The sequence below is a fragment of the Oncorhynchus mykiss genome, chromosome 30 (assembly GCF_057628025.1).
Source record: "Oncorhynchus mykiss isolate SJ-2025 chromosome 30, ASM5762802v1, whole genome shotgun sequence".
NCBI lineage: Eukaryota > Metazoa > Chordata > Actinopteri > Salmoniformes > Salmonidae > Oncorhynchus > Oncorhynchus mykiss.
In genome coordinates, this window is record NC_143051.1 from 24,757,916 (window position 1) to 24,773,742 (window position 15,827).

Genomic DNA, 15,827 nt, shown 5'->3' on the forward strand with positions numbered 1-15,827 from the left:
ATTTCACAGAAGTGTGATCGACTTGGAGTTACATTGTGTTGTTTAAGTGTTCCCTTTATTTTTTAAGCAGTGTATAAATGTGGCAATGCTTTCAGAGAGGAGAAAACAGACTGACAGACCACAGGGCAGGTCAGCGATGAAACGATGCACACATGATTGACAGAACAGAAGCATTGAAGATGAAGAGCAGGCGAGTTGATAGAAGAGAAACTAGCGGTCTGAAATCAATCAACCTAATAACGGGAATTCCTGCAAGTCAATTGATTACAGGCCGTGCAGACTCTTGCTGTTATTTACAATCATACTGTATTTGAGTAGAATCCACCTATTTACATTACTTCATGGCTATATCTGTAGTCTGTGTGTACAGATTTGAAAAAGTATGGTAGAGGACAAAAGCATCAATCTATTCAAGTTTAGTGGTCCTCTGTTGAAACATTTGAGACAGTGGTATGTATAAGAGTCCAACTGAATGACAAAAACATTCCTACAATATTTCTCTCCCTTCTCACAACCACCGACCCTACAGCAACATGACACAAGTCTGCATAGCCTCCATGTGTTTATGTGTAATGATAGAAAGAAAAACAAATCAAAGTCGTACACCAATTGGTGCCCAGCCTGAATGGGCTTCGAAGACACGATATCAAGTATGTGCGCTCAAAACAACATTTTTACAGTAAACAAATTAAATGCATAATTAGCAATCAAAGTACAGTTTTCACCAGTAAAATCAAACCGCATGTTTTGATTTAACAATTTGCACCAAAGTGTAAAATATGAAATGGGTATAACCAGTGTAAAATATGAAATGGGTATAACCAGTGTAAAATATAAAATGGGTATAACCAGTGTAAAATATGAAATGGGTATAACCAGTGTAAAATATGAAATGGGTATAACCAGTGTAAAATATGAAATGGCTCCTTTTGACATGGAAATAACTCAAATATCTCCAAGTGGGGATGTGTTGATAGGTTATACTTGTTAGCAACGTTAACCTTTGGCAGTTCGAATAACCTCCATGTATTTGACTTCCTGTCTGTTTGCTCCCCTATTCTTCAAATTGGAGGTCTATCACAATACACTATAATGATTAAGTGACGGGAACACGTCTGTCAATGATGGACTTCAGTTAGTTCATAACCCAACATCATTACCTACAAGAACATTTCATGATTTACAACATAACCCCCTCTGGAAAATGATAGCGTGTAAAACATATACACCAAAGGATGTTGCTGAGGGGAGGACAGTTCACAATAATGTCCGGAACGGGAGCGAATGGAATGGCATCAAACACATGGCCATCCTCCCCAATTAAGGTGCCACCAACTGTCTGTGTAATACACACATACAACTGCTGCACCATCAACTCAAACTGTAAGCTTGAAATAAGAGATTCCTCTCAACAACAAATAAAAGACATTCAAAGCTCTTCCTCAGGTGACTAGCTAAGGCCACGCCGAGACAGATGTGAAGTAGCAGCGTTTACCCTGATTACATAGGTCTACCTATGCTTTTACCACATTCCCCTTGTCTCAACACAGTTTAGAAAGGAGACTTAACACTTCTCTGTGGTCATTCATTGTTATTGTCAGTTTACTTTGAACTAGAGGGGTTGAGTTTAACTAGCCCTAAACCCCTTTAGAATCACCCTCTCTTTAGGCAGTAAGCACAACATCCTTTTGGATTAGTCTGCCTAAATAAACCACAGACATACACCCAAGGTGTAGAACGGGGCTCTCTAATCCTGTTCTTGGAGAACTAGCTTCCTGTAGGTTCTAACACCAACCCCAGTTGGACCTAACCTGATTCAGTTTATCAACCAGCTAATTGTTAGAATCAAGTGTGCTAGATAAGGGTTGGAGCGAAAACCTACAGGAGGGTATCTCTCCGGGAACAGGGTTGGAGTTAAAACCTACAGGAGGGTATCTCTCCGGGAACAGGGTTGGAGTTAAAACCTACAGGAGGGTATCTCTCCGGGAACAGGGTTGGAGTTAAAACCTACAGGAGGGTATCTCTCCGGGAACAGGGTTGGAGTTAAAACCTACAGGAGGGTATCTCTCCGGGAATAGGGTTGGAGTTAAAACCTACAGGAGGGTTTCTCTCCGGGAATAGGGTTGGAGTTAAAACCTACAGGAGGGTTTCTCTCCGGGAATAGGGTTGGAGTTAAAACCTACAGGAGGGTTTCTCTCCGGGAATAGGGTTGGAGTTAAAACCTACAGGAGGGTATCTCTCCAGGAACAGGGTTGGAGTGGCGCAGCGGTCTAAGGCACTGCTTCTCAGTGCTAGAGGTGTCACTACAGACACCCTGGATCGAATCCAGGCTATATCACAACCAGCCGAGATTGGGAGTCCCATAGGGCAGCGCACAATTGGCCCAGCGTCGTCCGGGTTTGGCCGGTGTAGGCCGTCATTGTAAATAAGAATTTGTTCTTAACTGGCTCGCCTAGTTAAATAAAGGTTAAATTAATAAAAACCTACAGGAGGTTAGCTCTTCGGGAACAGGGTTAGGGAGCCTGCTGTAGAAAAGCTAAACAAAAAGTCTAAATAGTCAGTCACATATCATATTGCACAAATTATGCAAAAATGCACATTACACAATGTTAATGAAAGGTTATTCTCTAAGAAGAGTTGTACAGTCGCAAACTTGTCCTGCACACACAGAAACGAGACAAAGAAACATTACACATCCATCTTCTGCTTGCGTCTGAACGTTTACGTTCATGGTTATTACTTCAACAATAAAGGCCTTTTAGCCTCACAGTACGATAACTTTTAAGTCTTAAGCCTCCCTCCCCTGTAACCGTGACACATTTGCCCACTAGTTCAACTTGTTTGTGAAGGAAAAGATCACGTGAAGTGAGTGGCAGAATAAGAGGCTTGTCTTGGGAGGTCAGGGTTCATAGATCATTGGGATAGCTGGTCGAGGTGTGTCAGGGTGGGTGGATAAATGGGCTTTGTGGTCCTCAGGCTCAGTGTCCATGGTCATATTCATTAGGGTACACCTTAGCAAAAGGTTTTGCAATGGGGGGTGGGACGACGACAACGACAAGCATTTCTTATTGGACAAGTTCAGGTAGTACCTCCCCATTTCAGTAAATGTTCTTCCATTTGGTGCCTAATGAATACACTGCAGGTTCTGACCTTAGTTCTGGTCTAGGGATGGACCTTGAAGGCCAGCAGCTGCTCAGAGTGCATGTTATTGAGGGAGCGGAGGTCGGGCAGTCTGAGGAGCAGCTTGGTGAATATGGCCGACTCGTTAGGGTGGTTCTTAGTGATAAGGCCCCTCAGGTGCCGGATCAGAGTCTCCTGAAGAGCCTCCACAGAGTTTACGTTCTCAATCCCTGAGCGATCTAGAACACAAAAACCACAGTAGAACGTTATTAGACTTGGTTCCTATACTTTTCTCTGATCACCATGCATCCTGTATGTCTCTATGACATGAAGCTCGACCAACTGATATGGATAGAAGATGTAAGTAAGGAAACACTCACTATAATACAATGCATGCTTTCCAACACAACAAACATAGATAGTTACACTACTCTCTTGGTAGGAAGCCCTACACAGCACCATAACAACTCACAGTATTAAGTCAGTTTTTATGGGACCTATAAGAAAGTCTATATAAAAGGAACAGGAAGTGCAAATCCTGTGAGTGGGGTCACAACATCACAGTTTGTGAGCCTACCGGCAGAGATGAGGACAACAGCGGTGAACAGGCTCATTTCCTCCTCGCTGAGGCCGAGCCCCATCAGCTTGTCGCTGAAGTCCATCATGGAGGTCAGGAAGTCGCCGGCGCCCATGGCTTGTAACGTCTCCACGCTGTACTTGTTACCACCCAGAAACGTCACTGTGCGGTCTTTCACGTCAAACAGGGACGCAAAGCGAACCACTAGCACCTGGTGAAGTGACAGTAGACACTGGGATAAATCTGGGTGAAGTGACTGCAGACACTGGGATAAGTCTGGGTGAAGTGACAGCAGACACTGGGATAAGTCTGGGTGAAGTCACAAGCAGACACTGGGATAAGTCTGGGTGAGGTGACAGCAGACACTGGGATAAGTCTGGGTGAAGGGACAGCAGACACTGGGATAAGTCTGGGTGAAGTGACAGCAGACACTGGGATAAGTCTGGGTGAAGTGACTGCAGACACTGGGATTAGTCTGGGTGAAGTGACTGCAGACACTGGGATAAGTCTGGGTGAAGTGACTGCAGACACTGGGATTAGTCTGGGTGAAGTGACTGCAGACACTGGGATAAGTCTGGGTGAAGTGACAGCAGACACTGGGATAAGTCTGGGTGAAGTGACAGCAGACACTGGGATAAGTCTGGGTGAAGTGACAGCAGACACTGGGATAAGTCTGGGTGAAGTGACAGCAGACACGGGGATAAGTCTGGGTGAAGTGACTGCAGACACTGGGATAAGTCTGGGTGAAGTGACTGCAGACACTGGGATAAGTCTGGGTGAAGTGACTGCAGACACTGGGATAAGTCTGGGTGAAGTGACTGCAGACACTGGGATAAGTCTGGGTGAAGTGACTGCAGACACTGGGATAAGTCTGGGTGAAGTGACTGCAGACGCTGGATAAGTCTGGGTGAAGTGACTGCAGACGCTGGATAAGTCTGGGTGAAGTGACTGCAGACGCTGGATAAGTCTGGGTGAAGTGACTGCAGACACTGGGGTAGGTCTGGGTGAAGTGACTGCAGACGCTGGGTAGGTCTGGGTGAAGTGACTGCAGACGCTGGGTAGGTCTGGGTGAAGTGACTGCAGACGCTGGGATAAGTCTGGGTGAAGTGACTGCAGACACTGGGATAAGTCTGGGTGAAGTGACTGCAGACACTGGGATAAGTCTGGGTGAAGTGACTGCAGACACTGGGATAAGTCTGGGTGAAGTGACTGCAGACACTGGGATAAGTCTGGGTGAAGTGACTGCAGACACTGGGATAAGTCTGGGTGAAGTGACTGCAGACACTGGGATAAGTCTGGGTGAAGTGACTGCAGACACTGGGATAAGTCTGGGTGAAGTGACTGCAGACGCTGGGTTAGTCTGGGTGAAGTGACTGCAGACGCTGGGTTGGTCTGGGTGAAGTGACTGCAGACGCTGGGTAGGTCTGGGTAAAGTGACTGCAGACGCTGGGAATGTCTGGGTGAAGTGACTGCAGACGCTGGGTAAGTCTGGGTGAAGTGACTGCAGATGCGGGCTAAGTCTGGGTTAAGTGTCTGCAGACGCTGGGTGAGTCTGGGTGAAGTGACTGCAGACGCTGGGTAAGTCTGGGTGAAGTGACTGCAGACGCTGGGTAAGTCTGGGTGAAGTGACAGCAGACAGTAAGTCTGGGTGGATCAACTGCATTTCAATGATAGCCTTATCAGTTCGGTTTTTCTACTGTTTTCATTCACATACACATGAGACAAAGGGGTAGAGAAGAGAATACAATAAAAGATTGTAAGTGAGTGTTCTGAGGGTGGTCTTTACCTCAAAGGTACCAGCCTTGAGCAGGCTGACCTGGTCATGTTGGGAGAGGTCTCTGAAGCCTGGGATCCGCTTGGCAAATTCCACCACCTCCCTGACAGCTGGGGTGAAACTGTGGCTGAACTCCTCCCAGATCCCATGGCCTAAATTATGGGGGTTCACATGGGGAGACGTGTTCATGGGACACAGCTGAGGATGGAGAGAGAAGGGAAAGAAGGACTTGGGTTAGGAGGAAGCATACGCGACATATCATTCACATACTTATTAAATGGTAGATAAGACGAGTACCCCAAATACAATGTGTTTTGTTAACCCAATCTAAAAGGTGTGCACACGCCCCCTCTAGAGATCAACTGTGGTGTTCCACAGGGATCGACTCTTAGACTCTTATTTGATGTCAAATGCATCAACACTGCTTTCTCAAGTGCTTTGAGAATAAAGTGTTATATAAATCTAGTTGATCATTATATGACAAATCATAACATGTATATTAAATTAATTATAATATATCATACACTCCTTCTCCATCTGTCTATCTTGGACTCACCAGATGCATCCTGTTGCCCCTGTTCCACAGTAGTCCACTGAATCCTCCATGGGAATTGGAGGTGGCCTGGCTAGTGCTGTTGTTGCCTCCTCTCAGGCCATGTTGGGCGTAGGATGGGCAGTGGCCACTAGGGGAGCAGGTGGGCAGTCTGTCCCTGCTGTAGGGGCAGGAGTTCTCGCTAAGGCTGGTGGTGTGGTCCTCCTGGCGATGGTGGCTGTCAGTACCCTGAGGCCCAGTGTTGGTGGGCCTCTCCTGAGCCTGGTAATGGGCCTGAGCGGCTGTGAATGAGGCCAGGTCATTTTGGTGGTTCTGGTTCTTAATCTGCTGGTTCCCGGCCTCCTGTTGGTTCCGGTTCCTCTCGTCTATCCTCTTTCCAGTGTCACTGACATGTTGCTCCGCCCCCGGGGAGGTCAGCTGGGCGTAGGCCTGGGACTGGGGGGAAGGGCTACCTTGCTCCTGGTTGTAAATGAAGGTCTCCTGGTGGGCCCGGGTCACCGAGCCAATCACCTCCTTTGACCCGCAGTCTGAAGCACTCGATGGCGACACAGAGTTAGGGCTGGGGATTTTATTCTTGGTGACCGCAGGCTCGCGGTCGGAGCTGGTCTCCTCAGATTGGTTGGACCTGGGGGAAGCAGCGGGAGAGGTGGAGGAGGGGACGGAGCCTAGGCCAGAATCAACATATTGGGGGCGGGGCTCCACGGGGCAGGCTGGCGACTGAAGCTGATTGGCCAGGGGGAAGGGTGTGTTGCAGTGGAACTGGCTGTGTAGCTGGCTGTTGTTCATCATGTTGTTCACGGCACTCTGCATCTCTAGCAGCATGCGCTGCTTCTCACGCTTTGGGATGCGGCCGAAACGCACAGCTAAGGAGGAGAGAACATTTAGAAAGGGTCCTTGCCAAAATATATGCTTGTCTACGGATAATCAAATACTGTAAATCCCTGTTTGAAATTATCAAACCAACTCTTTTCTTCATCTACTTCTTTCTCAATCATATATTTATCTAACCCATGACAACCAACAATAACGGTAATACACTATGTATTATTGTAACTGAAGAGAGGATGTAGTTATAGAAGGTAATAGAAACATACAGTCCTTGGACATGCCAACAAGCAGACACTTCTTGAAGCGACACTGCTGGCAGCGGTTCCTGTTGATCCTCATGATGGCACAGCTCTCGTTCTTCAGGCATTTCTTATACTGGATGTTCTGCTGGATGTTCTGCTGGATGCTCCGACGGAAGAAACCCTACAGACAGACAGACGGACACACTGGTTAAGTCAGAGTTACTGGATGTTCTGCTGGATGCTCCGACGGAAGAAACCCTACAGACAGACAGACGGACACACTGGTTAAGTCAGAGTTTTCATAAATGTTTTATATGTGGGCCTTTTTCTAGAGTTACATCTGTGTTGGGGGGGTTTTGCACTTTGTCGATTTGTATGGTGAAATCTAGAAGATATTATTTATATGAATAATTAATTATTTGATATCAAATTTGGCCATAGAAAAACGAGCCCCCTAAAACAGAGTGTATTAGGGTGCATGACGCCTCTCAGCTTTAGAGGTAGAAGGGGAGTTCATGTATTTTTTTAGTGGGTAGATCAGCATTAATATTGCAGATTGGTTGTGGCTTCCATCAATGTAATTGTCTGCATAATTTCCAATCCTCCATATTTATTATTTTGTAAATAAATAATTTATTTTGTATATATATATATATATATATATATATATATATATATTTTTTTTTTTTTTTTTTTTTTTTTCCGTTGTTATTTTCCCCAAACCCTACCACCCCTAATAGGAGTAAACTAATGGAAAACAATACTTAAGCTTCTACTTTTAGTTCATACATACTATACACATTTTACGGACACAGTTTATTTTACAATAGTTATATTGTTTGTTTTTAGTCCCGTCCTTCAGCTCCACTCAACCCCTCCCATCTATCTCTGAAGAACATCATGTTTTGATTTATATTTGCCATATATTTTTCAACTGTGCTGTGATGTTTCACAAAAGTTATGAACCTTTCTCTTCTAAATTAAAGATACATTTTTTTTGCTAAGAGTATTATTATATTATTGATCAATTGACTATAGCTGTGTTAAAATACCCATACTAACATACTGTATAATACGTGCTTAATGAGTATATACTACATACTATTAGTTAGTTTGTTTACAGTATACTAAAACTATCATTTCAGTTGAGTGTACTAGCGCCTCGCCTGTCTACCGGAAGTTGATGCTCTTGCTTTGCAACCTCTTACTAGCTTGTTAGCTTAACAAATGACCAGATAGACATTTTATGACTTCGGAAGAAATTTCAACTAACTTTCTATGGCTTGTTTTAAAAATAGCAATATTTTGGAGATTATTTCATTTTCAAATAACCGAAAGTGAGATGTTGTAATCAGAATAAAGGGAAAAAGGCCATTCTACAACATGGGTGAGACATTCATACTAATCTGCTACAGAACCAGTTCGGATTTACAGTGCATTGCGAAAGTATTCGGCCCCCTTGAACTTTGCGACCTTTTGCCACATTTCAGGCTTCAAACATAAAGATATAAAACTGTATTTTTTTGTGAAGAATCAACAACAAGTGGGACACAATCATGAAGTGGAACGACATTTATTGGATATTTCAAACTTTTTTAACAAATCAAAAACTGAAAAATTGGGCGTGCTAAATTATTCAGCCTCTTTACTTTCAGTGCAGCAAACTCTCTCCAGAAGTTCAGTGAGGATCTCTGAATGATCCAATGTTGACCTAAATGACTAATGATGATAAATACAATCCACCTGTGTGTAATCAAGCCTCCGTATAAATGCACCTGCACTGTGATAGTCTCAGAGGTCCGTCAAAAGCGCAGAGAGCATCATGAAGAACAAGGAACACACCAGGCAGGTCCGAGATACTGTTGTGAATAAGTTTAAAGCCGGATTTGGATACAAAAAGATTTCCCAAGCTTTAAACATCCCAAGGAGCACTGTGCAAGCGATAATATTGAAATGGAAGGAGTATCAGACCACTGCAAATCTACCAAGACCTGGCCGTCCCTCTAAACTTTCAGCTCATACAAGGAGAAGACTGATCAGAGATGCAGCCAAGAGGACCATGATCACTCTGGATGAACTGCAGAGATCTACAGCTGAGGTGGGAGACTCTGTCCATAGGACAACAATCTGGCCTTTAGTGGCAAGAAGAAAGCCATTTCTTAAAGATATCCATAAAAAGTGTCGTTTAAAGTTTGCCACAAGCCACCTGGGAGACACACCAAACATGTGGAAGAAGGTGCTCTGGTCAGATGAAACCAAAATTGAACTTTTTGGCAACAATGCAAAACGTTATGTTTGGCGTAAAAGCAACACAGCTCATCACCCTGAACACACCATACCCACTGTCAAACATGGTGGTGGCAGCATCATGGTTTGGGCCTGCTTTTCTTCAGCAAGGACAGGGAAGATGGTTAAAATTGATGGGAAGATGGATGGAGCCAAATACAGGACCATTCTGGAAGAACCTGATGGAGTCTGCAAAAGACCTGAGACTGGGACGGAGATTTGTCTTCCAACAAGACAATGATCCAAAACATAAAGCAAAATCTACAATGGAATGGTTCAAAAATAAACATATCCAGGTGTTAGAATGGTCAAGTCAAAGTCCAGACCTGAATCCAATCGAGAATCTGTGGAAAGAACTGAAAACTGCTGTTCACAAATGCTCTCCATCCAACCTCACTGAGCTCGAGCTGTTTTGCAAGGAGGAATGGGAAAAAATGTCAGTCTCTCGATGTGCAAAACTGATAGAGACATACCCCAAGCGACTTACAGCTGCAATCGCAGCAAAAGGTGGCGCTACAAAGTATTAACTTAAGGGGGCTGAATAATTTTGCACGCCCAATTTTTCAGTTTTTGATTTGTTAAAAAAGTTTGAAATATCCAATAAATGTCATTCCACTTCATGATTGTGTCCCACTTGTTGTTGATTCTTCACAAAAAAATAAAGTTTTATATCTTTATGTTTGAAGCCTGAAATGTGGCAAAAGGTCGCAAAGTTCAAGGGGGCCGAATACTTTCGCAATGCACTGTAAGTACAACTTTTGTATGACTGAAGCCTTTAGTGAGAGGTCTAATGCTTTAATCATTTCTGCCCTCCGAAATCATATTCATTATATAAATAGGCCAGTTTAATTTAGTCTGGCTTGCCGTTCCAAATAAAATGGAATATATTTTCCTCATATAATTTGAAAAACAAATCTCTAGGTGTAGGTAAGGCCATAAGCAAATAGGTAAACTGGGATATGACTAAAGAGTTAATAAGGGAGATTTTTCTACAAATAAACAGGTATTTTCCTTTCCATGGCAGCAAGATCTTATCTATTTTTGCTAACTTGGGGCGACAGGGTAGCCTCGTGGTTACAGAGTCGGACTAGTAACCAAAAGGTTGCAAGATCAAATCCCCGAGCTGACATAGTAAAAATCTGTATTTCTAGGCCGACATTGAAAATAAGAATTTGTTCTTAACTGACATGCCTAGTTAAATAAAGGTAAAAATAAAAAATAATGTTAAAATGTATTGTAGCAAGATCGTTGTTTTTCTTTTGGATATGAATACAGAGTATATCCACTTCACCATTAGACCATTTTTAAAAGCTGTATATTTTCGTGATCCAATACGTAATATTGCATTTATCATAATTTGGTTGTATTCTAGAGAGGTTAGAAAAGGTATCTAGATCCGCTAGAGGGGGTGGCAGGGAGACTTTTGCTTGTCCCAGTGCTCTGACAGCAGAACTAGGTCATTAAGAGAGGAAAGAGTTAGGGGCTGTGGATAAAAATAAGGCAGAACTACTTAAAGCCTTATGGGTTCGATGAGGATGGCTGCTGTGATGATTTGACCCAGTTAGGCTACCATACCTTTATGTCACCACGCCCTCTCTCTCACGTAACTATGATATTGAGGAACAACATGATGCAACATTGATTAGGTGTGTGTGTGTTCTCACCTTGCAGCCCTCACAGGCATGAACCCCATAGTGGAATCCAGATGCAATGTCTCCGCACACCTTACACAACAGCACCAGGCCGTTGATTTCTGCAAAAGCATCTCATCAGCACCCACTGAGGAATTACCTCTACAAAAATGTAATAGACTTTATTCATCCACAAATGATATAAGCAAATAGTAATTGAATAGACATTCAAGTTATTACACAGCAGAGAAACCACTCACTAGTAATGTCGCATTTTGCAGTGGAGGCCGAGCGTCCGGTCTTTGCGATAGTGTGGGCCAGCGGGAGGGTGAGGCCTGCCATGTTTAGGGGCTTGTTCACCACGTTGTCCTGGCGACAGCTGTGGGAGGAGTTATAGCTGCAGTCATTTGAGTCACTATGACATGACTCAGGGCTAGAGGAGCTGATGTAGGCTATTACACCCCCTAAGTGGAGAGAGAAACATGAAGATTAGGCTAATAGTTTGACAGGATCAAATCTCTATGGACAGGGTTGCCTACTGGGGTAGCAGAGGTTCAAGTTACACAAAGAACAATGCATTTACATGATCTTATAAATAGAGTGAGTGTTTGAAAGGAATTTGAATAAATGTTGTTTCTGAACATTTTTGCAGACCGAAGGATCTGGAAATGGTACAGTCCAAAACTATTCTTAGCATTGAATTATTCCATCTATAAAATACTGCTGCCCCTATTTAATGCAACTATCAGAACCACCCCACTCCAAACTATCATTAACAGCCCCCATTTTACAAGCACTCAGTTTCCCTGATTCACATATAGCAATCAAGCGACACTGATGTCACATGTTTCTCCTATAGAAAACAAATCTGATCCTGATTGAACCATAGCATAAAGAGGCTGTTTTATATTCGTAGCCTAGTGCCTATCCATAATTCCCTGGTGCTAGTAGCTCTGAGCCAGGAAGAGAGGCTGAGCACCCGCCCAGTAAGACAGCCTTGTTTTTTTATTCCCCTATTTCCAGATCAGACTGACCTGGTTTCTCTCCCTCCATTCTGGTTAGATAACGCTCCTGTTACATATTGTCAGCAGGGTGTGTGGAGAATAGCCTGGCTATACGGCAATTGTTAGATATTGCTGCACTGTCGGAACTAGAAGCACAACCATTTCGCTACACTCGCAATAACATCTGCTAACCATGTGTATGTGACCAATAACATCTGCTAACCATGTGTATGTGACCAATAACATCTGCTAACCATGTGTATGTGACCAATAACATCTGCTAACCATGTGTATGTGCCCAATAAAATTTGATTTGTTTGAACACACACACGGCTCAAGATGGAAGCTCATCATCATTCAATCAAGAGGCAGGGCCAACATGGACGGATTGCGATTAATGCCTGCCAAATGTTATGTGGTCTAATGGAAGTATAACCTAATGTGATGTGTTCATGAGTTGGTCGTCTGCATGTTCCTTGTTGATCGAATTGCATTACAGAAGTAGTTTAGGCAAAATTCTAAAACAATCTCAAAAGGCAGAACTGAACTATTTTTCACAACCGAGGTAAAGTTTGGACATTCGCCAAAAACCATTTCAAAATGTAAAAATCAATAACTAAATCACCGTGTCACAGAAACATCAAACTATATAGGATTTATTCTAGAAATGTCTAACATACCTTCACAACATTTGTTTTGAGGTAAAATTCCAGTTGACTTGATTGAAATAAATAATATATACACTGCTCCAAAAAATAAAGGGAACCCTTAAACAACACAACGTAACCACAAGTCAATCACACTTCTGTGAAATCAAACTGTCCACTTAGGAAGCAACACTGATTGACAATACATTTCACATGCTGTTGTGCAAATGGAATAGACAACAGGTGGGTCAGTCATGGTGTGGGGTGGCATTTCTTTGGGGGGGGGGGGGTCGCACAGCCCTCCATGTGCTCGCCAGACTGCAATTAGGTACCGAGATGAGATCCTCAGACCCCTTGTGAGACCATATGCTGGTGCGGTTGGCCCTGGGTTCCTCCTAATGCAAGACCTCATGTGGCTGGAGTGTGTCAGCAGTTCCTGCAAGAGGAAGGCATTGATGCTATGGACTGGCCCGCCCGTTCCGCAGACCTGAATCCAATTTAGCACATCTGGGACATCATGTCTCGCTCCATCCACCAACGCCACGTTGCACCACAGACTGTCCAGGAGTTGAGGGATGCTTTAGTCCAGGTCTGGGGGGAGATCCCTCAGGAGACCATCCGCCACCTCATCAGGAGCATGCCCAGGCGTTATAGGGAGGTCATACAGGCACGTGGAGGCCACACACACTACTGAGCCTCATTTTGACTTGTTTTAAGGACATTACATCAAAGTTGGATCAGCCTGTAGTGTGGTTTTCCACTTTAATTTTGAGTGTGACTCCAAATCCAGACCTCCATGGGTTGATAAATTTGATTTCCATTGATAATTTTTGTGTGATTTTGTTGTCAGCACATTCAACTATGTAAAGAAAAAAGTATTTAATAAGAATATTTCATTCATTCAGATCTAGGATGTGTTATTTTAGTGTTCCCTTTATTTTTTTGAGCAGTGTAAAATGCCATTTCAAACTGTTTAATTAAATCAATAACTAATTTCCACTTGAAATGAACATTTCTTTAAAGTTATTGCAAATAAATGCATAGTTTAACTTTTTTCTGCGACAATCACTGAATTAGTTATTGATTTATTCATCTTTAAATGCAATATTTGAGCTTTTATGCATTTCCATCAAATCAAAACTGGAATTTCTACTCAAATTGAAGGTTGTAAACTAGACAGGTATAGAATAAATCCTACCTAGTTTGATGTTTGTCATAATCAGTGAAAATGTTATTGATTTACACCACTTTAAATGGCATTTTATAGATTATGTATTTCTATCAAATCAAAGCTGGAATTTGTATTAAAAAAAGGTTTTAAAAGTATGCTAGACATTTATAGAATAAATCATATCTAGTTTGATGATTGTGACAAATGGTGAATTAGTTACTGATTTATACAGCTTTAAATTGTATTTGAAAGATGATTTTAAAATGGAAAAAAATAAATAACTAATTAATTGATTGTCACAGAAACATAAAAACAGATATGGTTTATTCTATAAATATCTAGCATACAACATTTGCTTTTAATAAAAAATCCAGTTTTGATTTGAAGGAAATTTTGTCTAATGTCTATTGAGTGTCTGTTGAGTGTCAGAATATAAAACCAACTTTACCTCGGGTTTTCACCGTTCATAAAGCATGAAAACCATAACAATCCCATATAAGAGTCACTTACATAATGGATAGTTGATTAGGTTGTGAACGTCTTGGCCTAATGATCAACTATGATAAACTTGGCTCACTGATTACGTTTTTGGAACCCACCCCCACGTGGAACAGGCATTCTCGAAATACCCAGTGGTAGAAAACTATGGGACGCCGTTTGGGTCTTTGCAAGTCAACACTATTTGACGCGTCAAAATAACAATATGTAAACTATATGCAAATGTTGGCCAATCACTGTATGAAAAACTTCTCATTCATCATCACCAACAAACTATGAAAAATGGGTCAGTTTACATTGCTGCAACCCTCTAAGTGCATGCAGTTTCACGTGTATCTCTACACCAGCTCCCAGGGCAGGAGCTTTGGCAGAATTATGCAATGTTAACGTCACATCGCTTCTTCGCCAACCAGAGGACGCAAGGGGAGCGTACGTCACAGCGCTCCTCAACCAATCAAAGAGAGCGTATACAGTCGCACATGGCTAGCGACGGGTCCATGTGAGAAAAGGGACCTGCAACACTGTCCCAGCCTATTGATTCTGAAATAATACACTCATTGGCACTCCTAACCCACTTTAACCCAGTTTGCATTAAGGCTGATTACAGTAAGAAAGATCGGACATTAATGAGCAGGTTATAGCAAACCATTAGCTTATGTTTTGATTCAGAACATCACGCAACCCTTTAAAAATCAGGATACTGACAAGAAGACTTGAAGTTGTAACATTCATCTAGGTCACAAAAAAACTAATTAAACACTATCAAGATGCAATGTCACAAACAGCTATTGTGTAGACACTAAAATATACTATAGACCTACAAATAGATCTTTATAAATCTATTGAGCATAAAAATGATCTTACCTGCTTTTGTAGATTCCATGTCCTCTGAATGAAATCCCCTTCTAGCAACCTGAAGTCTGATGACGTGTTAGCTTGTTTTTAGCAACTTTTTCGGTCGCTAGTTGATACTATGATCAATGAATTGAAGCGTTCAGAAAATAGTCGGCAAACGCATTTAGGCCTACTAGTTCCGCAGATTACATCTATAGCGCAACAGCTGTTGCCAACCAGACTAATCACATAAATTCAAATGTATTCGTTTTTTTTTAAAGCCCGGAATCAAACCAAAGATTGTAGCCAATTTTCTTCGCTTCAGAATGACTCGAACGTTCGGAATTCCGTATCTTTTTCTTTCCGTAGAGCGCTCCAAAAATCTCAGTCAGATGTTTTTTTTCCTTCCGTAGGCTAAAGATAGGCCTAAGTCTATGTATACAAAGCCTAAGTCTATAGCATACAAAATATGTATTTTCTTGACGGAAACGATAGCAAGGAGTAGAAAGTTATCCTCTGCCAGAGAGATTCGTTGGATGACTGTTTCGATTAGAGCTCTCGACTCAAACTGCTATACTACCATGTGACCCATTACAGCGGCTCCTCCTTCCCTAAGCTAGCTAGCGCTGGTGTCAATGGGTAGATTAGTTTTGCATGGCCCG

General features: G+C 42.6%; 1 protein-coding gene across 1 annotated transcript; it reads right to left on the reverse strand.

Annotated features, from left to right (window-relative positions):
• Nucleotides 1-1,116: 1,116 nt before the first annotated feature.
• Nucleotides 1,117-15,802, reverse strand: LOC110489410 (nuclear receptor subfamily 1 group D member 2). Its single transcript, XM_036970746.2, has 8 exons — nt 15,196-15,802; nt 11,272-11,475; nt 11,045-11,133; nt 7,119-7,275; nt 6,028-6,887; nt 5,484-5,669; nt 3,698-3,908; nt 1,117-3,359 (listed from the first exon to the last, which is right to left on the reverse strand). The coding sequence occupies exons 1-8, from the start codon at nt 15,212-15,214 to the stop codon at nt 3,163-3,165; spliced, it is 1,923 nt and encodes a 640-aa protein (XP_036826641.1). The 5' UTR covers nt 15,215-15,802; the 3' UTR covers nt 1,117-3,162.
• Between the last annotated feature and the right edge of the window lie 25 nt (nt 15,803-15,827).